The 26,057-nt window shown below is 39.3% G+C and overlaps 1 protein-coding gene across 3 annotated transcripts in view; it reads left to right on the plus strand.

Moving 5' to 3' along the window:
- The window catches only part of LOC117383353 (zinc finger protein 384-like), a 28,659-nt gene extending 3,589 nt beyond the window's left edge, over window positions 1-25,070 (plus strand). The window contains exons 3-11 of one of the 3 annotated variants that reach the window (XM_033980513.2): window positions 3,012-3,201; window positions 4,357-4,476; window positions 5,729-5,838; window positions 7,328-7,410; window positions 13,312-13,536; window positions 16,868-17,035; window positions 18,994-19,072; window positions 19,230-19,388; window positions 19,536-20,043. In XM_033980513.2, the coding sequence (XP_033836404.1) occupies window positions 3,012-3,201; window positions 4,357-4,476; window positions 5,729-5,838; window positions 7,328-7,410; window positions 13,312-13,536; window positions 16,868-17,035; window positions 18,994-19,072; window positions 19,230-19,388; window positions 19,536-19,895 (1,494 nt within the window). In that variant the 3' untranslated portion in view covers window positions 19,896-20,043. Of the gene's footprint in view, window positions 1-3,011; window positions 3,202-4,356; window positions 4,477-5,728; window positions 5,839-7,327; window positions 7,411-13,311; window positions 13,537-16,867; window positions 17,036-18,993; window positions 19,073-19,229 lie in introns of all 3 variants that reach the window. The other 2 variants (XM_055227681.1, XM_055227682.1) reach the window with 2 other exon arrangements.
- The last annotated feature ends 987 nt before the right edge of the window (window positions 25,071-26,057 follow it).

Consider the following 26,057-nt stretch of genomic DNA (forward strand, 5'->3'; position numbering starts at 1 on the left):
TTTTATGCAGGTTTAACGCATTTTTAAAACGGCGGGAAAAGGCATAAATTAGTGAACAGCAACACTCTCCCAAACACAAATAAAATCAACATTAACCCAAAAAAAACAGCTTTTTACCAGCCAAAAATGATTATTACCTTAAATATTGACACATTTGTTTATTAAACTTTATATTTTAGGACAATTTTCAAGCCCAAAAGTGTCAAAACAAGTGTTAGCTAAATATTTCCAGGGTGTGTCACACTAATTACAGCCCCCACGGAACAGGCACAAAGTGGAACCATAGAACAGAGTAATATGTGTTGATACTAAAATAAAATAAAAATAAAAAACAATTTACAAAGTTATTCAAAATGGAAAATACAACAAAATAAAATGTTTTATCACTAATAGATATCGAAATATTGAAATATCATATTGTTTCATTTATACATATACGATACAGTATTGATATCAGTATCGCAGATCAGTATCGATATCGTGGGCTGCTGTATCGATATATATATATTTTTTTATTTTACCAAATTATCACAGCTTATTGTTTGGCTGTTTTAGAGGAAAGAAACTCATTTATGCCGAACATTTGACATTTGATTCACTGTTTTCATGATTAAAAATTTGTTTATTTCATATTAACTTTGGTTTAACAGAAACTTTTAGCGTCACAGTTGTTTTAGTCGATTTGTTTTGATCCTTCAGAGTGAGTTAGTTAGTTACTTTATTGTCTTCAGTCATGTTCACACAGAGAAAAACGCCATTTACACACATTTACACACAAACACATCACATACACTGGAGTAAATGACATTATAAAAGTGCATAAAAATAATCAGAGTGTCGTGGTCTATAGATTGTTCAGGTTAATAACGGCTGTGGGTATGAAACTATTTTTTCACGTGCTTTATTACGTCTGAGAGTCCTGTATCGTCGACCTAAAGGCAGTAGAGTGAAGTACCGGCGCAGTAGAGTAAAAGTACCGGCGCAGTAGAGTAAAAGTACCGGCGCAGTAGAGTAAAAGTACCGGCGCAGTAGAGTAAAAGTACCGGCGCAGTAGAGTAAAAGTACCGGCGCAGTAGAGTAAAAGTACCGGCGCAGTAGAGTAAAAGTACCGGCGCAGTAGAGTAAAAGTACCGGTGCCTCATCCGTTCTGTTACGTCTGTAGATTTTCTCTTTGTCTCACTCTTTTACTAATCGCCTCTTTACCTGCACTAACTTTTAGAACATTTTATTAATAATAATTTAATTTAGTTTAATAATTAAACTTTATTTTTATTAGTGGTTTTATAAGTATTTTAGAACAGAAAGAACAGCAGACCACAAAAACAATACGGAGCATCCAGGAACAAGTACAGAAACAATGCAGAGTTATTCCATTAACACGATCATATAACGAGTTTTTCAATATAACACGTCCATTTCTCCCAATATTTTTTACATTTTTCAGCAGAAAGTCTCAGTGAAAAGGTCAGTCTCTCCATGTCATAGATCTCGGTGACAACTTTGAATCCAGTCAGTGAGTGTAGGTTCGTCCTCACACAAACATTTGCGGGTGACAAAAGATATTTATCGGATCTTAATCAAATAAACTTTTAATACACATTTTGTATTTTATGTGCGGTGGCATTTTACGTCTTGCCATAGGGGCTGCAGAAATGTTGATTAATGTGCAGTGTCCCTGTTCAAATAAACTAATAAATAAATAAAATAAATATAAAAATAGTGGGTGAGTGTGTTATATGTGAGTAACGGCTTTAGAGTTTAGCCGTGACGGACCGGGACGAGGGAGACCAATGATTTCTGCTGCTAAGTGGGTTATTTTTGTAAAAGAATTCCGTTTTTTAACTGTGAGCGCGATAAAAAACATGGTGGACAGTACGGGAGGACGAGTTGGACGATGCTTTTAACTTACGGGTAACAGAAAGTCTCTGATTGCGTCTTTTTGAAATGTCCAGAGCGTGAAAGTCAAAGGTCAATTTATGATCAATCGCGAGTCCGAGATATTTGAAATGTATCGTGATATTTTCAGTGAGGGTAGGGTCAAATATTCCAGGGTCAAAGGTCATTTCTTGTGTTCAGAGCCATTAAAACTGTGGATTAGAAACACTGACACGTGGGACAGTCTTTACGTCTTTAAGTTCATTCGTCTTCAGTAAATAGAAGATAAATAAAAAAATAAATACAGTGAAAATGGGCTGATCGTTAAGTTTCCCAAAAGCCTTTATTTTTCACCGAATCGTATCGAATCGTTTGAAATGTATCGTATTGAAAGTTTTACTAGTTTATGTTTTCTTAAATTATGTTTTAAGTGTATTCATAACTTGGCCCCAGAATCACTCGGTGCATTTATACAAAGACTAAACAGCACCAGAGCGACAAGAGGCAGCGTAAACAAGAAATCTGTAAAATCCCACAACGCAGAACCTCGTTTGGACAGTCCGCCTTTTCATATCAGAGCTGCAAACTGTGGAACTCACTGCCCACTGAAATAAAGAACATTTCTGAGTTGAAAATGTTCACCTCTAGGGTTAAGAACTGGCTGAAAATGAGTCAAAACTGTCCCCACTTGTAAATAGGTCGTATGACAGTTGGTGAGTGAGAGAACGTGTGAGTGTTGATTGTATTTTTGTGCACTGATGTAACTATTTTAAGGGGCAGGTGTTTTAATTTACTTTGCATATTGGTGAATTGTGGAGAAGCTCAACCAGGGATGGGACTATAAACTCTATATGCATCACATCAGCTGCAATGTTCATGTTGTAACTATGTCAGATTTTCCCTGTCAAATAAATATATAAATAAATAAATAAATTGAATCGACAGTGCGCTGTATCGAGGTCTAAGTATCGTATCGGCAGTTTCGATTCATTTAGAGCCAGTTTAAATCACGACGTCCAGTGTTTCAGTCATAACTTCGTCGCGGTCGTCTCTTCTTCTTCTTCTTCTTCTTAGTTTCTAAATAAACGACATAATTCCGTTTTTAATTCTGTGCCTAAACGTGTGGATCTTTTCAGGTGGATAAGGGCGGCTCCTTCCCCCCGTCCTCTGCGCCGCACTACCAGCCCGCCGTCGTCACGATTCCAGCTCCCGGGGCCAAACTGGAGGGTTCAAACCAACCGGGCCGACTGCCGCATCACCAGACGCCACACGGCGCCCAGAACATCACCGTCCTGCCCGTCTCCACCACGGGCATCATGACGGCAGGTACGACGCGGAAGTGGAACTGCTGGAAGTGGAACGAAATGTTTATGGGGTTTGGTGAAGTGAGAGAAAATACAAACGGTAAAAGACGTTAGACATTTTGACCTGAGGGAAAACGGAGAGTTTAAAGAGACGAGACGATGAGAAGGACGTGTGTGTTTAGAATGGAGAGTGTGTGTGTGGGGGGTGTGTGTGTGTGTGTGTGTGAGACAGAGAGAGAGGGGGTGTGTGTGTTTTTGGAATGGAGGGGGTGTGTGTGTGTGTGTGTGTGTGTGTGTGTGTGGGGGTGTGTGTGTGTGTGTGTATTTGAGACAGAGAGAGAGAGGGGGTGTGTTTGTGTGTGTGTTAAGACGAGAAGGACGTGTGTGTTTAGAATGGAGAGTGTGTGTGTGTGTGTGGGGGGGGGGGGGGTTGTGTGTGTGTGTGAGAAGAACGTGTGTTTTTAGAATGGGGGGTGTGTGTGTGTGTTTGAGACAGTGTGTGTGTGTGACAGAGAGAGGGGGTGTGTGTGTGTGTGTGACAGACAGTGTGTGTGTGTGACAGAGAGGGGGTGTGTGTGTTTGAGACGGGGTGTGTATGTGTGCGCGTGTGACTGTGTGTGTGTGTTTGAGACGGGGTGGGGGTGTGTGTGTGTGTGTGTTTGTTTGAGACAGAGTGTGTGTGTTTGTGTGTGAGGAAAACAGTGGAAAATTTAGAAAGAAGAGGAAAAAAATATGAGTGTGTTTTTTGTGTTTATTTTATTGCACTGAAAAGCTCGTCTTGTTTGTTTCCATGGAAATATTGTTCCTTTGGCTTTAATATTACACAATTTGGAATAAAACATTTTCAAATATGGTTTTAACTCTCCGTTTCCATGGAATTGTACCTTCAGAAAGTTACAGACTGAAAAGTGAAAACGAAAAGTGAAACGTTTGGACACATCTTCTTATTCAAAGTGTTTTTTCTGCTTTTATTTTTTATACTTTCTACATTTTAAACGCACAAAGAAAACATCAAATATATGATGTAACATTTATGGAATGATGTAGTAAAATGTAGAAAAAAATTTAAATAACTTCTAAACATTTTTCAACAAAGCAAAGAAGCCGCTACTTTGAGGATTTGAGTATAAAATATTTAACAGAAAATTGTTATTTTCTGTTTTTTTCCTGTTTGCAGCTGGTCTGGTGATCACGACTCCTCAGGGGACTCTGGTTTCTCCAAACTCGCCTCAGTCGTTCGTTTCGGGGCCTCCGGGAGCTACGATGGTCGTGTCCTCGCTCCACGCCACAGACACAGGTGACGGACGTTTACACTCAGCTTTTTGTTTGTTTGTTCTTTATTTGTCAAGGGCCGTGTACAAACTCGTTAATCTCACAAAAGAGAAGATGATTTGTTCCAGATTTAGCTCCTGTTTGTTTCCACGTGCAGCCCCAGAGCAGAACACACGTTAAAACACACGTTAAAACACACGTTAAAACACACGTTAAAACACACGTTAAAACACACGTTAAAACACACGTTAAAACACACGTTAAAACACAATTACATTATAAAACTCTCAGTTCATCTTTAACATTTGCAGGAAAATACAATAAAATGTCCAAAATGTCGTGTACAGGATGTTTCCTTCAGTCCAAACTAATGTAAAAGATCATTCTGTGCAGATTTTTATTGTGGAACAGATGAACTGTTTACGATGATATTTACTGATTAAAAAAAATATTAAAATCATGCGGTTCCACCTAATAAAGTAAGAAAAAAAAGATTTTTTTAAAAACTACATAAATAAATTTTTTAAAAACTACATAAGATTTAAAAAAAAAATACATAAATTAAAAAAAATTAAAATCATGCAGTTCCAGCTAATAAAGTAAGAAAAAAAAGATTAAAAAAACACTACATAAATAAAAATAATAATAAAATCATGCAGTTACAGCTAATAAAGTAAGAAAAAAAAGATTAAAAAAAACACTACATAAATTTAAAAAAAAATTAAAATCATGCAGTTCCAGCTAATAAAGTATGAAAAAAATGATTTAAAAAACCCCAAAACAAAACACTACATAAATGTTGCTTGGTCAGAAATGAAAATGACCTGATAGTTTTGTTGTATTATTATTATTATTCTGTTGTATTTCCGCCTCTAAACGCTCCAAACCGCGCTCTTCGTCTTTGTGGTGGCACTTCCAGGTTAAAGGGGAAATCCTCTTTTCAACGGCGAATTTGGAAAAAGTTTCATCTCAAAAAATCTGCTATAAACTCGTGTTGATTTGTGTAAAAAGTTCTGCGTTCACGTTACCGACAACTCAACGCTGCCCCCTTTCTGTGGGAGGATTTAAACACATCTGTAGTCCAATGTAGAACTTATTTCCTGTCAAAATCAACAGCTCCGTGCAAAATGACACCACCTTCAAGGGCTTCTGGGTAATTAGAGGTGTGGTTGAGGTGCGCTGTGAGTCGCTGAGGAGGTGGAGGAGTAGGTGGAGGTGGAGGTGGAGGTTCTACTTTTAAATCTCCGTCAATCACATTAACTCCACTTCTTTTCCAGATAAAAAAGTGATGCCGTCGCCGTCGAAACGAGGAAGAAAAAAGAAGACGACCCGAATCGGACCTGGAGGTGAAACTATCATTCTGGCTCAGCTCACGCCCGACGGACAGGTAATGTTACGCAAATGATCATGAGCGCGTAAGAAAAGTTACGTAGTGCGGCTTTAACTCTTTCGGGCTGTCGCTGCGTTTCGGACGACGACGTTCTGTAAACCTGGAGTTGTGTTTTTCAGTTTCATTCACACGTGTTTAACGCACAAACACATGCTGCAGATTTAGGCTTTGAGTTCTTCTTCTCTCAAACTGGAAACGCTCCGTTCCACCTTGTGATGTCATCAAGTGGTGATACAGGAAGTGCTCCGTTGTGTTTTTAAACTCCACACACCTTCATTTCTGGAATCATTTGGATCGTTTTAGCGCCGGAATTGACGATCAGCACTGAACTAAAGGTAAAAAAGGAGCTGTTAACGGGAAAAGTCCCACTTGATGACATCACAAGGTGGAATGTCGCATTTTGAGCTTTGCAGATGTTACAGACTAATAATAAAGTGATACTCAAACATGTGTGAATGAAACAAAACACAACTCCAGGTCTGTTTTTGATGCGCTAACAACATTAGAACACGACTTAAAGCTTCAAGAGTCAGTTTTGTTTAATATTTGACCTTTTTATTAAACATGATCAGATTAATATTTGCGCATTTCATTTATTTATTTTGAGGCACAGTTAAAGCACATTTCATAAATTTGTTCTTAAATAAGCTCGAAAAGGAGCAGGAAGAAGAAAATGTATTAAATTCCACCTCTATTTTCCATTAGGACATAAATTAAATGCTTCGTTTAAGCTTCATATTACAAGAATACACATTTACACAATTTACCATAAAGATATTTTCATGGTAAAGTACAATGTGGGAGCACGACGAAATCAGTCTCTAAAATATAAAACACTAACTATACAAATTTAACATGTTGCCTACTTATATTTTATGTGCAAATTAGGGTTGTATATTTAACAATGAATATATTTAATAATAAAATAATTAAATACACCCTAATTTACACATATAATATATTTAATAATAAAATTTACCCTAATTTGCACATAAACTATGTGTAATAATGATTATATTTAATAATAAAATAATAAAATACACCCTAATTTACACATATAATATATTTAATAATAAAATTTACCCTAATTTGCACATAAAACATATCTAATAATGAATATATTTAATAATAAAAAATAAAATATACCCTAATTTACACATATAATATATTTAATAGTAAAATATACCCTAATTTGGACATAAAATATATCTAATAATGTATATATTCAATAATAAAATAATAAAATTTACCCTAATTTCCACATAAACTATATGTAATAATGATTATATTTAATAATAAAATAATAAAATTTACCCTAATTTCCACATAAAACATATCTAATAATGAATATATTTAATAATAAAATAATAAAATTTACCCTAATTTCCACATAAAACATATCTAATAATGTATATATTTAATAATAAAATAATAAAATTTACCCTAATTTCCACATAAAATATTTGTAATAGTGAATATATTTCAGGTGACCCCGGTGGAAGCAGACCCGTACGACTTATCCCACGACGAGGACCTCCCAGGACCAAAAGACAGCACCAAAACCTACAGGTACACCCACGTAAAACCCCCCTGTGGCGTTTGTTCCCTCTGGCTTTTGTCTTCTTTTCTGTGGCCGTATCAACATTAAACCTGCTGTCGCTTTAATGACTCATCTCCACAGTTTTCTCACGTATAAACAGCTTCATGGCATGTTTATTTTAATGATTTTTCAGACCTAAGTCCAGTTTGTTTTCATGCCTGACTGTCCCGACTGCTCGCTAGCGCCCCTTCAGGTGTGAGAAAGAACTACAGCTTGGTCTGAAAACTGAATTTATTAAAACAAATCGTCAGAAAAGCAGATGAACGTCACTGTTTTGCTTCACGCGCATGTTTTTGTAGAGATTAGGTGGCTGTGGCTGATTGAAAACCCATTTTGTTTGTGTATTTCTTGACAAAAATACACACTTTTCTGCACAAATTTGGCTGCTTTTCCTCTTTTCTGCCTGTTGTGGTGTTGGTTAATAGTTAATAGTTGCATTTTTCTGCTTTCTATCAGCCAATCAGTGAAGTCGTTCCCTTTTTTTTACCCGTTTCCCTTTTGTTGCACTGGTTTAAACTCACATGTTTTACTTCTGTGTGTTATGTAAATGTCATTTTCTTGATTTTAAGTTTGGCTGTTTCCTTTTGGGCTTCTGTGTGTGTTTGTTTTTTTTACAAAGGGGTGGGCGATATTAACATTTACACTTGATTTTGAACTATTCCCTCACTGCTGTTGTGCATATTTTGATTTTAACGGAGGCGCGAATGTGTTTTTAATGTAATGTTTTTCAAAACTTTCTCCATCTGCTTTTCTTTGGCTGCTTTTTTTTAGTCGGTTTCTGAAATTTGCGTGATTTTTTTTTTTTTTAATCTAAAGACGTGGGTAAGAATGTGCATGAGAGCGAGCGTTAAGTTTTTTTGGGTTTTATTTATTTGGAGCTCCGTTAGCGACGTCGCAGCTGTTGCTAATCTTCCTGGGGTCAACAAAAATGTACAACAAAATGATTATAAAATACAATTCAAGACGTAAAAACACATTATACAAACATAAAAACAGATTTACAGGAGTCGACCCGATCAGCTTCATTTTATTCTGATTAATTTGTTTAAAAAGATGTTTTAATAATGTTTTAAATGTAAAATTGTTTGGTCTCACTGCAGTATAGGTCTCACTGCAGTGTAGGTCTCACTGCAGTGTAGGTCTCACTGCAGTGTAGGTCTCACTGCAGTATAAGTATAGGTCTCACTGCAGTATAGGTCTCACTGCGGTATAGGTATAGGTCTCACTGCGGTATAGGTCTCACTGCAGTATAAGTATAGGTCTCACTGCAGTATAGGTCTCACTGCGGTATAGGTATAGGTCTCACTGCGGTATAGGTCTCACTGCAGTATAAGTATAGGTCTCACTGCAGTATAGGTCTCACTGCGGTATAGGTATAGGTCTCACTGCGGTATAGGTCTCACTGCAGTATAAGTATAGGTCTCACTGCAGTATAAGTATAGGTCTCACTGCAGTATAAGTATAGGTCTCACTGCAGTATAAGTATAGGTCTCACTGCAGTATAGGTCTCACTGCGGTATAGGTCTCACTGCAGTAGAGGTCTCACTGCAGTAGAGGTCTCACTGCAGTAGAGGTCTCACTGCAGTAGAGGTCTCACTGCAGTCTAGGTCTCACTGCAGTATAAGTCTCACTGCAGTATAAGTCTCACTGCAGTGTAGGTCTCACTGCAGTATAAGTATAGGTCTCACTGCAGTGTAGGTCTCACTGCAGTGTAGGTCTCACTGCAGTATAGGTCTCACTGCGGTATAGGTCTCACTGCAGTATAAGTATAGGTCTCACTGCAGTATAAGTATAGGTCTCACTGCAGTATAAGTATAGGTCTCACTGCAGTGTAGGTCTCACTGCAGTGTAGGTCTCACTGCAGTGTAGGTCTCACTGCGGTATAGGTATAGGTCTCACTGCGGTATAGGTCTCACTGCAGTATAAGTATAGGTCTCACTGCGGTATAGGTCTCACTGCAGTATAGGTATAGGTCTCACTGCAGTAGAGGTCTCACTGCAGTAGAGGTCTCACTGCAGTCTAGGTCTCACTGCAGTGTAGGTCTCACTGCAGTGTAGGTCTCACTGCAGTGTAGGTCTCACTGCAGTGTAGGTCTCACTTCAGTGTCGGTCTCACTGCAGTCTAGGTCTCACTGCAGTATAGGTCTCACTGCAGTATAGGTCTCACTGCAGTATAAGTATAGGTCTCACTGCAGTATAAGTATAGGTCTCACTGCAGTATAGGTCTCACTGCAGTATAGGTCTCACTGCAGTATAGGTCTCACTGCAGTATAGGTCTCACTGCAGTATAAGTCTCACTGCAGTATAGGTCTCACTGCAGTATAAGTATAGGTCTCACTGCAGTATAAGTATAGGTCTCACTGCAGTATAGGTCTCACTGCAGTATAGGTCTCACTGCAGTATAAGTGTAGGTCTCACTTCAGTATAGGTCTCACTGCAGTGTAGGTCTCACTGCAGTATAGGTCTCACTTCAGTATAGGTCTCACTGCAGTTTAGGTCTCACTTCAGTATAGGTCTCACTGCAGTGTAGGTCTCACTGCAGTTTAGGTCTCACTTCAGTATAGGTCTCACTGCAGTGTAGGTCTCACTGCAGTATAAGTGTAGGTCTCACTGCAGTATAAGTGTAGGTCTCACTGCAGTATAAGTGTAGGTCTCACTGCAGTATAGGTCTCGCTGCAGTATAAGTCTCAGTATAAATCGCACCAGCCAAAAAATGCATAATAATGAGGAACTAAACAATGAAAAAAGTGCAGCAGTGTGACTTTAGTGGTTGGCGATGGCCTGAGAAGCCTTGGGCACAAATTGGCAGCCGTACTTCTCTTAGTCGACCCCAGGGCAGCTGTGGCTACAGAAATACAGAGTGTCCATGACGTCTCTTTCCAGTTTTACAAAGGTTATTGATAAGATCTAATCATTAGACGTGTTCTGTTGTGCTCAGAGGTTATAACGGTTTGAATCACATCGTGTGGGATGATGTTCGATCGAATCATTGGTCCGTTTTTCTTCCACGAGAGCTCGGTCCCCGCAGACGTCGACCTCAACGTTTTGACTGAATCTGCGGCTCCTCGACTCCGGGACCTTCAGACAAAACCGTGCAAACCGTCGGATTGAAGAGACGGACCAGTTCTGTTGGCGCCACGTTCAGATTTCACACGTCTGGATTCGTTTCTCTGGGGCTGCGTTAAAGACGTCGTGAATCGAACAGCGAGACGGGACGATACTGAACTAAAACAAAAGATAAAAGATGAGACTGAAGCGTCGATGAGGCTCTGCTGCGGCGAAAACGGCGAGAAATCCAGCCCCGTGTCGATGCTCCGTGTGTTTAATGGAGCTCATATAGACGCGAGTTAAATGAGGGAAAAACACTGACACAACAGAACACGTCTTATTAAAATATCAGATCAACTGCCTTTGTAAGACATGTTTTTAAATCGTAGAGCGACTTTATGGACACTCTGTCGAAAAAGGAGATTAAATCCGTTTTTTTCTTGCGTTGATCGAGCATGTTTATGTGAAATAAAACGCAAAATTAATAAATATTTCCACGTGAACTTTCTGATTGCATGTAAGAGGTTTGATCTCATTCATTATTCATTAAAGCTGCACTCTGGATCATTTCCGGTGATGGGTCTGCCACCTGCTTGTCTCCATGGAGATGTTGCTTTTCCTGGAATGTTTCACAGTACGGCATTAATCGGAAACATCTTGCATTTAGGTTTTTTTTTGCTGATATTATTACAAAAAAATGCTTCCAAAACAGTTTCTTTCTTACTGTGATCAGGCTTCCCTCTCCGTAGATCTGACCTGTAACTCGGCCTTGTGGCGTCACTTGCTTGTGTCTGAAGGTGGATGTATTTAATGCCGTACTGCAGAACATTCCAGGCAAAAGGTAGTAGAGGTGTAATCCTTCGTTTGTCCAGGAGGGGGCAACGTAGAGAAGTGTCCGTTTGGCTTCACGATTATATATTTTGAAGTGCGACGTGTTAGTGAAGTAAATACAGACGATAAACGATAATATTGAAACCAAACCGCACAAACACGCAAGTATCGTGTTTCCCGGACTATACGTCGCTCTGGAGTATAAGTCGCACCAGCCAAGAAAATGCATAATAATGAAGAAAATAAACGTATATAATCAATCAATCAATCAAACTTTATTTGTGTAGCACTTTACAACAGCAAAAACTGAACCAAAGTGCGTTTCAAGTGCGTTAAAATGTAAAATGTACGATGTAAAATATAAAAACAACAAAAATTCTATATACAAAGCAACAAACAATAAAAACAGTCATTAGCTGAAGGCAAACGCGAACAAATGAGTCTTTAGTTTGGCTTTAAACAGACAAAGGAGTGACTGAGCCTAACTCTAGGGGCAAACAGTTCCAAAGTCTGGGACCAGCCACAGAAAATGAACGGTCACCCCACTGTTTCCTTTTCCACACCGTTAACAGCTCGCAAAGATGTGAAGGTGCAAGACCACGAAGAGCTTTAAAAACAAATTAAAAGTTTAAAATCAATCCTGAAATGAACCGGGAGCGAGTGGAGGGAGAACAGAACCGGGGTGATGTGACTATGTTTGCGAGCGTTTGTCCGAAATCGCGCTGCAGCGTTTTGAACTAATTATTAACTAATATAAGTCGCACTGGATAATAATTTCACATATAAGTCGCGTCTGAGTATAAGTCGCACCCCCGGACAAACTATGACAAAAGTGACACTTATAGTCCAGAAAATATGGTAATTAATTCGTATAATTTTAGTTCATATTTCAACCTTCGAGCTAGACCTGTCACGATAACCATGATATCTCGCTACAGAGAAATATCGCAATAAATGATAATATTGAAACTACTTTATGTCACTAATTAACATTTAAATGATGCAAAATAACCCCGGTAAAGCGTTTTTTAATGGACCATAGCCGTAAAAAGGACTTATTCACCCTCCTACAGCTCAAATCTTATCATAAATCACAAAAATCCCCCAGTTCTCCCGACTTTTGCAAAGAAAAAGTCCTCATGATAAATATTGAGCCGTAAATATGTCGTCCCAGCTTTCATACACCAACAATAAGTGGATATATATTAATTATCATGGCAGGCCTACTTATACCGCAAAAAAATAAATTCAATTAAAAAAATGCAGAAAAAATAACCAAATCAAACAAAAAATCCCCATGATAAATACTGATCACCGAAATATATTATAAAATTAAATAAATATATACTGAATAAGTGAATATAGTAATTATCATGACAGGCCTACTGCTACCACCAAAAAAAACCCAAATAAAATTTAAAAAATGCAGAAAAAATAACTTGAACCACCAAAAAAAAAAACTAATATTTTTTTTTTTTTAAATGCTGAAAAAATAACCAAATCAAACAAATCCCCATGATAAATATTGATCACCGAAATATATTATAAAATTAAATATATACTGAACGATAAGTGAATATAGTAATTATCATGACAGGCCTACTTGACCCACCAAAAAAAAAACTAATAATATTTAAAAAATGCAGAAAAAATAACTTAATCAAAGAAAAAATCCCCACGATAAATATTGATCCCTAAAAATGATCATATATTGAAATAAATCAATATATTAACTCAATCTTAACTTAATCTGACCACTGTTAAAACCATCACGTGACAACATCTCCATGGAGACCAGCAGATACCAGCAGATACCGGACCCTCCGCCTGAAAAGTTCCGCAGTACCTCTTTTTTAAAACTGTATACGGACCTTGTGTAGACTCATGATATATCGCCCGCCCCTATCGGCTGCTCTTCTCCTCTTGTTGTGGTCCCTGGTCTTTCCTCTGGCTCTTTCCCGTCCTCCATCTCTGTGTCTTCTTCGCCTGTAGGTGCCGGATGTGTGCGGCGACCTTCTTCAGTAAGTCTGACATGCAGATCCACTCCAAGTCGCACACAGAGGCCAAACCCCACAAGTGTCCGCACTGCTCCAAGTCATTCGCCAACTCCAGCTACCTGGCCCAGCACACCCGCATCCACAGCGGAGCAAAGCCGTACACGTGCTCCTACTGCCAGAAATCATTCAGACAACTCAGTCACTTACAACAGCACACACGGTACTGCAGAAACTCCCCCCTAACGCTGTTCACTTACCCCTCCTCCGCCATCTCCCTCCATCTTTCCTGTAGGGGTGGGCGATATCGACTTAAAGCGCCCGTATTTTCCGACGTTTCGATGTCGTTTCCTCGTCAGAAAACACACCCGGAGTTGTTGTTTTTTTGTTTTGTTTTGTTTCATTCACGCATGTTTTAACGCACAAACGCCGCAGATTTAGGCGGAGTTCTTGTCTCACGACTCAAAACGCGCCGTTCCACCTTGTGATGTCATCATGCGGTGATACAGGAAGTGCTTTCGAAACTCGATAACCTTCACGAGAATCATTTCGATGACTTCAAGCCCTGGGTTTTCGTATCTCTACTGAGCTAAAAGGAGCTGTTAATGTGAAATCTACCACTTGATGACATCACAAGGTGGAACAGAGCGTTTTGAGGCTTGGAGATGTAACAGACTAATAATAAAGTGTGACTCAAACATGTGTGAATGAAACAAAACACAACTTTGAGTGTGTTTTTGAGGAGGAAACGGAGAGTCCATTTTGCGTAATATTGGACCTTTAAGTAGTATCTCAAAATATTTTCAGGGATTACGGAGCAAAACTTTGACCACCCACCCTCTGGTTCAAGAAGTAAATTTCTCATAAATTTTTCCCATAGACTTTCCATAGTTTGCTCAGGGCTAATCTGCTTTCAGCTAATAACGACAAGACCTATACTTTTTTAAAACGGCTGTTAGCATAACGGCTATCGCTATTGTTTTGATTTAGACAAAGAAAAATGGTTTGAGAGGAGAGTTAAAGAAGCGACAATCCACTTTGAACAGGAATGGAGGTCTTAAACATCAATTATCTCCCATCTATAACTTCAACCTCAGACCCAAAGCAAACAAGGGAAACAAAGAGAGTTAGCCAGGATGCTAACAGCTGTGAGAGCACCCGTTAGGGGCCTGAACAATTATGACGACAAGACCCATGCTTTTATTTAAAACTTTGTAACCGCTAAGTTATTAAAAAATGTATCTGAATCTTGTCTTAATTCCATAAAGTGCATTTAAAACACAACAGTGTTATGGATATGAGTTAGCATGTAGCTGGTTAGCATGTACCTATTAACTAGTTTTTAAAAATGTTTTAGTATTTATATTACTTATTATTTTTTTATTTGTATTTTTAACTCTTTTGTGACTATTTTTTATTTCTTTTTAGAATTTTTTAAAACTATTTTGGAGCTATTTTATATTTTTATTATTTTTTACTATTTTATAATTTTTTTTTATTATGTTTAACTACTTTAACTATTTTTACTATTATTTTTTACTATTTTGTAACAATTTATTATTATTTTGATTATTTTTTTTAACAATTCTAAAAAGTCTATGGGAAAAAAATCATGTAAACTTTACCTCCAGAACCAAAAAATCTGAAAAAAATCTGCCATTTTGGTCAAATCCCCACAACATGATCCACTTTTTCTATTGAATACAGCCGTCTGTTTTTCACCACTTCTTATTGGTTCGTCTGAGGCTCAGAGTGAGTGACAGCTGGATTCAACCAATCACAGAGAAGTTAAACATTTCAGAAGAACCAGATTTTTTATTTTATTTTTTTTTAAACTTCTTAAAGTAAATAGGAAAAATACCATTTACATAAATTGTGGTGAAATCAAAATTTGGATCTGGATCTGCCATTTCACCAATCCCCAGTTAAAATGTTATAATTGTTCTTATTTTATTTATCAGTTTGTGGAGGAAAGATACGATCAAAATATGAGTTCTCCCCTGGCCTATGTTTTTGGCGACAGTGGTTTTGGATTTTAGATTAAAGAAAACCGCTGAATATTTCCAGAAATCGTACAGAAATATTACTTTACCCATTTTTTGTATTATTTTCATATGGAATCGTGCAATAATAAAGCACAATTAGTAGATAAAATAGCATATCTTTGGTTTTTTCCCACTTTTTTCCATTAAAAATAAATAAAACTAAATACGTAGAGAGAAGAGAGGAGCTTAGCGTTAAACTGTAAATACAAAAAACCCCAAAAATAAACAATGAGAAGGCTACACGTTCCTCTTTTTGGGGATAATATTAGAATTTTGAGCGTATATTGGACATATCTCCCACCTCTATTTCTCTGTCACCTCCATTTGCCAAGTCCCAGCTCCACCGCGCCTCATTTTCTGCCTCTGGGATCGATCGTGCCCATTTTGTGTTGGCTCGCATGCCGCCTGCTTCAAAACTGCCTCTTTTTTTTGAAGCCATTTAGTGCAAAACGCAGCTAATTTAAACATTATTGCACGGCAGGCTCCAGGTAATGTTTGTAATCATGTTTATTACGTGTGCTGTGTGCTTTTCTGTGATCCATCCTCTGCTTTCTGTTCTGTTCTGCCAATTTACACATGTCGCTTTTTCCAGAAAATTGACGCTAAAGGTTGGATATTACGCAAAATTGACTCTCCTGAGGTTTAAATCACGTTATAATGTTGTTACCTCCTCGGAAACGCGACCCCAGGTTTGTTTGTGACGAGGAAACGACATTAAAACGCGTCAGAAAACGGCGTAATACGAGCCCTTTAATTTTAATCATTGTGCTTTTAATTTCTCCCATTGTAATGTCAATATTTCACATCATTTTTATGTTAATTCTGTAAAAATGATGAGCACAACTGTCACTTTCCTCCTGTTGTATTTGCATAGTGTTGCATTTTGTGTTTTTTTGTGCAAAAGGGTAAGCGCTGAATTCATAATATTCTTATTTTCAGTTGCATTTAGTCATTTTTTTAAATAAAAATCTATTATCTTGGAAAAAAAAAAAAAAAAATACCTTAAACCAGTTGGAAAAAAACCTAAAAATCTTTGAAAATTCCACTAATTTTAAAAGTACATCGCGTAACTTTTCTAGTGGGCGGTTCACGGTCAGCTTGTCTCCATGGAAACGTCGCTACGTCGCCTGGAATGTTCCTTAGTGTGGCATTAAACTCGTCCAAAAACTCGCATTTCTCCAATTCCAGGTGTTTTGTTTCGGTCAAAAAAAAAAAAAAACACCTTGAAATATGTGAGCGGAGTCGCCTCTGCGCAGATCTGACCTGTACCTTGACTTGGCAGCGTCGCCCGCTTGTTTCCATGGAGATAATTTAAAGCTGTACCGCTGAACGCTCCGAAAAAGTTACATAGTGTGCCTTTATCGCCCGAAATGGAACAATATTGTGAATTCGCTCTTGCATTTCTTTTTGTTGCGTTGTCGTTAAGCAAAACCGTTATTTTAATCGTGTTGCGTCCGTGTTTTTTTTTTTACGACGTCACGTTTCATCGAACTTTTCCTCCACCCGCAGGAACCACACGGAGTCGAAGCCGCATAAATGTCCTCACTGCACAAAGTCCTTCGCCAACTCCAGCTACTTGGCCCAGCACTTCCGCATCCACACCGGAGTGAAGCCGTACGCCTGCACCGTCTGCGAAAAGTCCTTCAGACAACTCAGCCACCTCCAGCAGCACAACAGGTCAGAGACGCGCCCCGGGGTGAGGTACTCCTCGTAGGGGCGTGGGGGGGGGGGGTGGCCTTCTGTGGTCGGGTTAAGTGACACGGAAAGAGATACGACGGGAAACGTGATGGGATTTTGGAGGAATTACCTGTTTTTGTTTGTAATAAAAGTAAAAGTAAAGAAGTTTAATCTGCAGAGGTGGAACGTGACGGAGTAAAAGTCGTAAAGTACTGTCCTTAGGTAAAATTTGAGGTATCTGTACTTTACTTAAGTGCGTTTTACAGTAGATACTTTTACTTTTACTTCACTACATTTGAGAGCAGTGTCTGTACTTTCTATTCCGCTACATTTTTTGAACAGGACTGAAAAGTAAAAGTGTTGATGATTGTTTTAAACCTTCTGAAAAGTCTGAGGGTTTATTTTTAACATGTTTATAATTTGACATATTGTTGGGGTTTTTTGTACTTTTTAATTTATATATTTTTGTTTGCTCAATTGTCCAAAATTCAGCTAAAATCTTTAACAAAATCACTACAGTTGAAGCTTTAAAATGCCTCAAAATCTACATGAAATATTTACTTTTTGCTGTTTAAGAACATTTTAAACTGGAGCTTTAATACTTTAATACTTTTACTTAAGTAGATTTTTCATGTGATACTTTTACATGAATGTTTTTTGCTCCTTTATCTGTACTTTTACTTAACAGAATTGAGTATTTCTTCCACCATTAAACACAAAGAATAAAGGTACAATATTAGATTAGTTTAAATTCAGTCCAAAAATTGGCGGCTTTTCAGTGAGAAACTTTTTTCTTGTTTTATAAGACGTATTTATTATATTGATCAACAAATAGAATGCAGTTTTAGTTTTTCTTTGTCAACTTAAACAAAAAGGAATATTTGAGTTAATCTTGGCTAAAATTGAGCAGCATTTGAACCATATTTTGTACAAATAGTTGATTTAAATCCCAGTAAATCAAATATTTAAACATCGTCAAACTCGAGGTCTGAGTCACATCTGCAGGAAGAAAGATCCAGGTTTAAACTGCAGAAAACTCAAACACTGATTCAACTGGTTTAGTCCTGGTTTAGTCCTGGTTTAGTCCTGGTTTAGTCCTGGTTTAGTCCTGGTTTAGTCCTGCTTTAGTCCTGCTTTAGTCCTGCTTTAGTCCTGCTTTAGTCCTGCTTTAGTCCTGCTTTAGTCCTGCTTTAGTCCTGCTTTAGTCCTGCTTTAGTCCTGCTTTAGTCCCGCTTTAGTCCTGGTTCAGTTCTGCTTTAGTCCTGCTTTAGTCCTGGTCTAGTCCCTCTTTAGTCCTGGTTTAGTCCTGCTTTAGTCCTGCTTTGGTCCCGCTTTAGTCCCGCTTTAGTCCTGCTTTAATCTACAACATCAAATCCATCTTTTCCTTAGAAGCTGAGCACTTAGCAACGACAGAGAGAGAGAGGACACGGTTTTTACACAGGAAGTGAATTGGAGCGAGAATCGATGGAGCAGGAATCGCACACATGATCACTTCCTGTTTGTTACGCGCAGCTAGTGCATTAGCTACGTCCATTTATATAAACAGTCTTTGTCTTTCAATGATAAAAACATGAAATATCCAGACATTTAGCCACAGTTTTGGTCTTTATTACCGTAAATTTCGCTACTTTTTTCCCCACGCTTTGAACCCCGCGGCTTTTACAACAGTGCGACTAATTTATAGATTTTTTTACTGCCTAACGGCCACAGGGGGGCGCTCTAACAGTAAATGCAAAAGTGAGACATGGGGAAAGATGAACTGAACTGCTTTTCAGACAGTTAAAAAAGAAAAAAGAAAAAAAGTCCTAAATTAAAAAAGTTCCTAAATTAAAACCAAAAAAACCTTCTGTGTAGCGTCTTTCTGTGCAAATGTCACATGTTACAACACAAAAACCTGCGGCTCATATTCAGGCGCGCTCTACAGTCTGACATTTACAGTATTTACTTTTCTCCCGCAGGATCCACACAGGAGACCGGCCGTACAAATGCACCCACCCCGGCTGTGAGAAATCCTTCACACAGCTCTCGAATTTACAGGTTTGAACGAATCCTCCGTCCAAAAATTAACAAAAAAAATGCATGTAACCCCCTCCACGTCTCCGATATCTATCTATCTTATCTATTTGCATTTGCGTTTGAAACTTTTTTTGCATTCTTCTCAGCGTTTTCTCTCCAATAACCGTTTTCATTCCAGTCCCATCGACGCCAACACAACAAGGACAAGCCGTACAAGTGCGCCAACTGCAACAAGGGCTACGTGGACGCGGCCAGCCTGGAGGTCCACATGGCGACGCACACTGTAAAACACGCCCGCATCTACTCCTGTGGCCTCTGCAACCGCTCCTACACATCAGTAAGACAATTATCGGTTTATGAACAGAATTGCTACATGAAACACTATCAGTCGCCTCACTGGCATCACTCAGCCGGGAGCTACTACAATACACCGTGTAGTCACATGTCCACTGTCTCCCCTCTACCTGTCCTCCCCTCATCCCAGGAGACCTATTTGGTGAGACACATGGAGAAACACAGCGCAGACCAGTTAGCATCTGCGGCCGCCGGACAAGCTAACCAGCAGAACCGGGGCGTCCGAGAAGAGGGAAAACCGGAGGAGGCGTCGCCGAGTCGTCCTGTGGCGTCGGGAGCCGGCGGCGGAGCGCAGCAGGGGGGGCAGGCGCCGAGTAGTTATCAGCAAACGGAGAGCGTGCCCTGCCCTTTCGATATTCACCAGTACAAGACGGTAGCGGCGAGTGACATTCAGTACAAACCCGTGAACGTGTCTGAAATCACGGCGCATAAAGACCTGTGCCTCACTGTGTCGACGTCCACCATCCAAGTGGACCATCTGAACTCGTAGACGATTACGCAGACGTTATGTCGCTACCGTAAGGACTAGAACGGAAATGCAAGACGTGACGTGACGTGACGGGGCTGTACCAGGTTCTGCACCCGTAGATTTTATCGTAAAAGCAGCTGTTAATGACAACGTCGCTCCACTGCGCTCTGGTAGATTTTAGCATCATTCGCTTCACAACCTGCACAAAAGACTCAAGATTTCGAGATGGTTCCCCGTTTGCCGCGCTCTGATCACACATTTTGTCTTATTGTTATATTTTAATGGAACAAATGCACACTTAAGGGCACTCATTTCCCTCTGAAAGTTGTGAAATTTACTTAAAAAACGACCTATTGTGCTCGTTTCTGCGCTATAGCTATAATCTATGACACTTTTGGATCATTATGTTACAATTTGGACATTTTAAATTGCAATATTCATCTAAAACGACCTAAAAGAAACACGTCGGTTTGCTTTACAGCGTTAGAAAACTGGTCACAGAAGCGAGCAGCAGGTTTTATTTGATTTGTACCAAAATGACATCGCAACGCCGCCAAATCCTGCACATATCAAGAAAATAAAACTGGTAGAACAAAGTAAATACAGAGCGGCGGGCGTGGACGGAGGTGGATCAGCAGAATGATTTTAAATATTGCTCAAACGTGCACGAATCGGTCCAAAAAACAACTTCAGATGAGTAAATGTTGAGGGGAAACGGCTACAACAAGCTCAAAAAAAGTCGATTTTGCAGAATAAGTTTACTTTAATAGCTCAACGTCTGGAAGAATTGAAGTTTAAATTGAACTTCCTTCTTCTGTCACTGTTTGAAAACTTGTCCAAAATCTGGTGCAGCCCCTTTTAAAAGTTGACAAACAAAAGCAATACGATCATTCACAAGAACTTTTGAAGCAAAGACTGTGCTGGGTGACGATTTAAGGCAGAGGACAATATAAAATATACAATCGTCACACGTGTAAACTGCAGTAGTTTTATTTCTGAGGGTTTTTTTTTTCATCTTTTTGCATTCAGATTGTTGTCCTTTTGCCTGGCGCTGGTCTGAGTAGCAGGAGCATGTAAAGGCTGCAATAATAATGTGTTTCAGTCCATCACACTGATGGTTTTTATTGAAAGAGACGAGACGTTGTTGTTTTTATTCGTGCTGCTCTTCCAAACACATTCACCTCCAGCAGCTCCAGTGTTACGGCTTTTCTGTTTTTGCGTCACCTCGTAAACAGAAAACTGGTTAAAATGGCTTGAATTTTGAATATTAGTTTTATTATTGAAGATGTAAGTACGTTTATTTTTATTTTTATAGACGGTCAGTTATCTGCTCGTCTTATAAAAATAGTATTTCTTTGCTTGGAAGGTTTCACATTATGGTTTAATATATGGTTTATGTTCTTCATTTAGCCAATAATAGGTCTGTCACGATAACAAATTAAAGATAAAGACATTAAACAATTAATTAATGCAACAAATCAAAACATAAATCATCATCATAGAAATAACATTAAAGGAGAAAAGTGCAGAATAAACCCCTTTCAGTCTCATTCACAGATAAACAGAACAGTTTGAGTCTGGATTTAAACTTTGTCAAAGTCGAGGTCTGAGTCACATCTTCAGGAAGAATGATCCAGATTTTAACTGAACAAAACTCAAACACTGATTCAACATGTTTAGTCCTGGTCTAGTCCTGGTCTGGTCCTGGTCTGGTCCTGGTTTAGTCCTGGTCTAGTCCTGGTCTAGTCCTGGTCTGGTCCTGGTCTGGTCCTGGTTTAGTCCTGGTCTAGTCCTGGTCTGGTCCTGGTCTGGTCCTGGTCTAGTCCTGGTCTAGTCCTGGTCTGGTCCTGGTCTGGTCCTGGTCTGGTCCTGGTCTGGTCCTGGTCTGGTCCTGGTCTGGTCCTGGTCTGGTCCTGGTCTGGTCCTGGTTTGGTCCTGGTCTGGTCCTGGTCTGGTCCTGGTCTGGTCCTGGTCTGGTCCTGGTTTGGTCCTGGTTTAGTCCTGGTCTGGTCCTGGTCTAGTCCTGGTCTGGTCTTGGTCTGGTCCTGGTCTAGTCCTGGTCTGGTCCTGGTTTAGTCCTGGTCTGGTCCTGGTTTAGTCCTGGTCTGGTCCTGGTCTGGTCCTGGTCTGGTCCTGGTCTGGTCCTGGTCTGGTCCTGGTCTAGTCCTGGTCTGGTCCTGGTCTGGTCCTGGTTTGGTCCTGGTCTGGTCCTGGTTTGGTCCTGGTTTAGTCCTGGTCTGGTCCTGGTCTAGTCCTGGTCTGGTCCTGGTCTGGTCCTGGTCTAGTCCTGGTCTGGTCCTGGTTTAGTCCTGGTCTGGTCCTGGTCTGGTACTGGTCTGGTCCTGGTCTGGTCCTGGTCTGGTCCTGGTTTGGTCCTGGTCTAGTCCTGGTCTGGTCCTGGTCTGGTCCTGGTCTGGTCCTGGTCTGGTCCTGGTCTGGTCCTGGTCTGGTCCTGGTCTGGTCCTGGTTTGGTCCTGGTCTAGTCCTGGTCTGGTCCTGGTCTGGTCCTGGTCTGGTCCTGGTCTGGTCCTGGTCTGGTCCTGGTCTGGTCCTGGTCTAGTCCTGGTCTAGTCCTGGTCTGGTCCTGGTCTAGTCCTGGTCTAGTCCTGGTCTGGTCCTGGTCTGGTCCTGGTCTGGTCCTGGTCTGGTCCTGGTCTGGTCCTGGTCTGGTCCTGGTCTGGTCCTGGTCTGGTCCTGGTTTGGTCCTGGTCTAGTCCTGGTCTGGTCCTGGTCTGGTCCTGGTTTGGTCCTGGTCTAGTCCTGGTCTGGTCCTGGTCTGGTCCTGGTCTGGTCCTGGTCTGGTCCTGGTCTGGTCCTGGTCTGGTCCTGGTTTGGTCCTGGTCTAGTCCTGGTCTGGTCCTGGTCTGGTCCTGGTCTGGTCCCGGTCTGGTCCTGGTCTGGTCCCGGTCTGGTCCCGGTCTGGTCCCGGTCTGGTCCCGGTCTGGTCCCCGTCTAGTCCCCGTCTAGTCCCCGTCTAGTCCCCGTCTAGTCCTCGTCTAGTCCTCGTCTAGTCCTCGTCTAGTCCTCGTCTAGTTCTGGTTCAGTCTCAATTTTTGTTCAAAAATTGACAGTTAAATTTCCTTTTGCTGTGGAACCTGTCGACTTCAGGATCACACAGAACTGCACACGACTGTCAGATCTGGACTGGGCTGCGTTTCTTAAAAAAATAAATGGATCTTCATCAACAGAACAGAAAAAAGGCAAAACGTTCTTCGGTCCGTCTGCCAGATTCCCGAGACTCTGTAAGATCCCGCTCAGAACCAAGTCTTAGACACATTACTGACCCGTACTTCAGCCCCTATTATCGATCAGAAAAAACGCAGATATTTGGGGATTTTGGGGTCTGATTGTGAATATATGTGTCTTACGACTATTGGTTGATTAAACTAAAGGGGGCGGTCCTTTGATTTAGAGCGAGCGAAACGTTGTATGGAATAAATTGCATTAAGAGTGAGACGGCGAGCGGGAGTTTTCCTTTATTTTTTAGACAAGTGCTCCGCCTCCTACGCACCAAGACTTTTCACCAGCTGCTCCGTGTTTAACTCAACCTGTTTTTACATATTTTTAACGTATCAGTTACACCAGAATCATGGAAAACGGCTCATGTTTTGGGACAAATATAAGCGTAAATAATCATTACCGCTATTTTACCAACTGATATTTTATTAGATTCAGCTGCTGTAAATTTTAAAGAGCAAATACGTGATGCTTTTAATCATTTCCGGCCAATATCTAAGTTACATCGTCTTGCAAAAGTTTTAGAAAAGTTAGTTACAAATCAAGTCACAGTTTACCTGCATAAATAAATGAAATGCTCCTTTATGAAGTTTTACCAATCAGACTGCTGTCACGGCAACGACGCAAGTTTTAAATAACATTTTCTCAGTCCTTGATGATAAACGAGATCCTGTCGCTCTGTTTATTGATTTAACTGAAGATTTTAAATCATTAGATCATGAAATCCTCTTGAAGCGTCTGAAGCAGATTGGATTTGACTGTGCTGCGTGTAAAAAAAAAACAAACAAACAAAAACGTATCCTTTAAAACTATATATTTTAGAATTATTATTTAACAGTTTAAAATCAAAATGTTCGTTTTATTATAGACAAATCCTCTCTCGTGTCGCCTGCTCTGCTCCTGGGCTGATTCTTCTGCGGGTTCAGTGTTAATCAGGATCAAAATTAGCACAAAAAACATTCAGTTCTTTTAAAAAATGAGATCCAGTTCCAAACTATTCACGCTGAGGAACCTTTCAAACGAGCCAAACAAATTTATTTATACAGCACACATCTTGTATCCTGTTGAACTGAATTATAGAAAATTTATTTTTAAAGCAGCCTTTCTATATTCTGGCGGTAAAATGGAGAAATGGGAAAACAAAACAAAAAAACGTTTGGTTATTTTGCTTCCCAAAAATAAACATTTCAAGAACAAGCTGGAAATGCTGGTGCCACTAATGCACTTTAATAATCTGGTGATAAACATTTATAATCCTGTTTTTATTATTTTAAATGGACATATGCAGGTAGGTTTTGTTTGTTTTTGTTCGTTTTTGTTCTATATTTGAACAGGGCGCTCATGAAAGAGTCTGGTGCCTTCACTGGACTCTCCCTGTTGAATTAAATACATTTTTTTATTTATTCATCAGTTAAATGACAGTTTTTATGGCCATATAATACTCAGTTTGTTTGAATGCTTTGCTTGTCTCAAAGGAAATGAGCTTACCAAATTTTATGTTTCATGGTTGGGTCAAAAATATGTCAAAAAAAAACCTAAAACTAGTCCAATTTTATTTTATTTTGAATTCAAGTCATTTTAACAGAGGTTTATTTCTTGCAGTGTTAACATGTGAAGGTAAGTTTTACTACTTTCTCAGAGCTGCTCAGACTGTTATCGTCTTTGCTGTTGAAGATCATCCACCTCCATCCGCTTTGGAGTCTACAAAATGACTTTTTATAATGATTTGAAATGTTTGGACTTTGATCCACTCAGAGACTCATTTGCCTTTACAGGAGATGTGAGCAGCCTCTTCATGTTTCATGTAATTCTAGTGTACCGTTCAGCTTGTATGAATAATGTAACTACTCAAACGTGTTGTTGCTATAATACCTGCGTACTATCCAAGTTTACATAACTCTATTAATGGACAATATGACACATCATTAGGTCAAGATGAAATAAACCATATTGAAATTATGACCTGTCTGTCTTTGTACTGTAGTGATTTAAGTAAGAAATACATGTTTTAGTCCAGATGAGCATTGGAGGATTTTGAAAATGAATTATGGCTGGACGATGGTGAAAAAAATCAAATTGTGACCTCATGCCATTTTTTTATATTTTTTATTGCATTTTAACATTTTACAGCCCTCCCACCCCTCACCCCTGGGCACCTGGTAAGCACAGGAACAGTAAAAAGTACCTATACATACACACATATATAAATTAAATAATAATAATACATTTTATTTATAGGGCGCCTTTCTGGGCACTTTACATACAATATATATACATATCCATATATATACATGTACAGACAGTTAAAATCAACATTTATGAACATACAGTTAAAAGCATTCAGATAAAAAACACTGAAAAAGGACAGGGCAGGTGTGGATTATAAAGAATATGCCAGTCTGAACAAGTGGGTTTTAAGTTTGGATTTGAAGTGTGTGAGAGTGTAAAGATATATACATATAAATAATAATAATACATACAATAATAAGATAATCACTGTAAGCATAATAAGTGGTAATACTAATGGAAAATAATAATACCGGCACAGGAGTCGATCAAAAAACAAACCACAGAGTATGCAAAAAATAAATTATTTTTTTATTTTTTTATTAAAATCAACATATTTTTGGCTTTTCTCATGGGTCCGCCTCTAATACTTTGAGTGACAGTTTGATTTAACCAACTGCACTGAAGTGTAACCTTTAAGAAGAGGCACATTTTAGTCACATTTTTAAGATACTAACTTTACATGCATTGTGATGATTCTGAAATTGTGACCTAGCTTAAAGAAAATCATGATATAAATGTGTTTGCATGTCCAAAAACCCCTGGGATAAATAAAAAGTGCTTGTTTTCACACTAAAGGGGCTGAGCAGACTGCTGGAATGTGCCATGCGCGCGAGCTGTTTACAAAAGTGGACCGTACCATTACACTAGATCAGAACT

Source organism: Periophthalmus magnuspinnatus, chromosome 16 (genome assembly GCF_009829125.3).
Source record: "Periophthalmus magnuspinnatus isolate fPerMag1 chromosome 16, fPerMag1.2.pri, whole genome shotgun sequence".
Classification (NCBI taxonomy): Eukaryota; Metazoa; Chordata; class Actinopteri; order Gobiiformes; family Gobiidae; genus Periophthalmus; species Periophthalmus magnuspinnatus.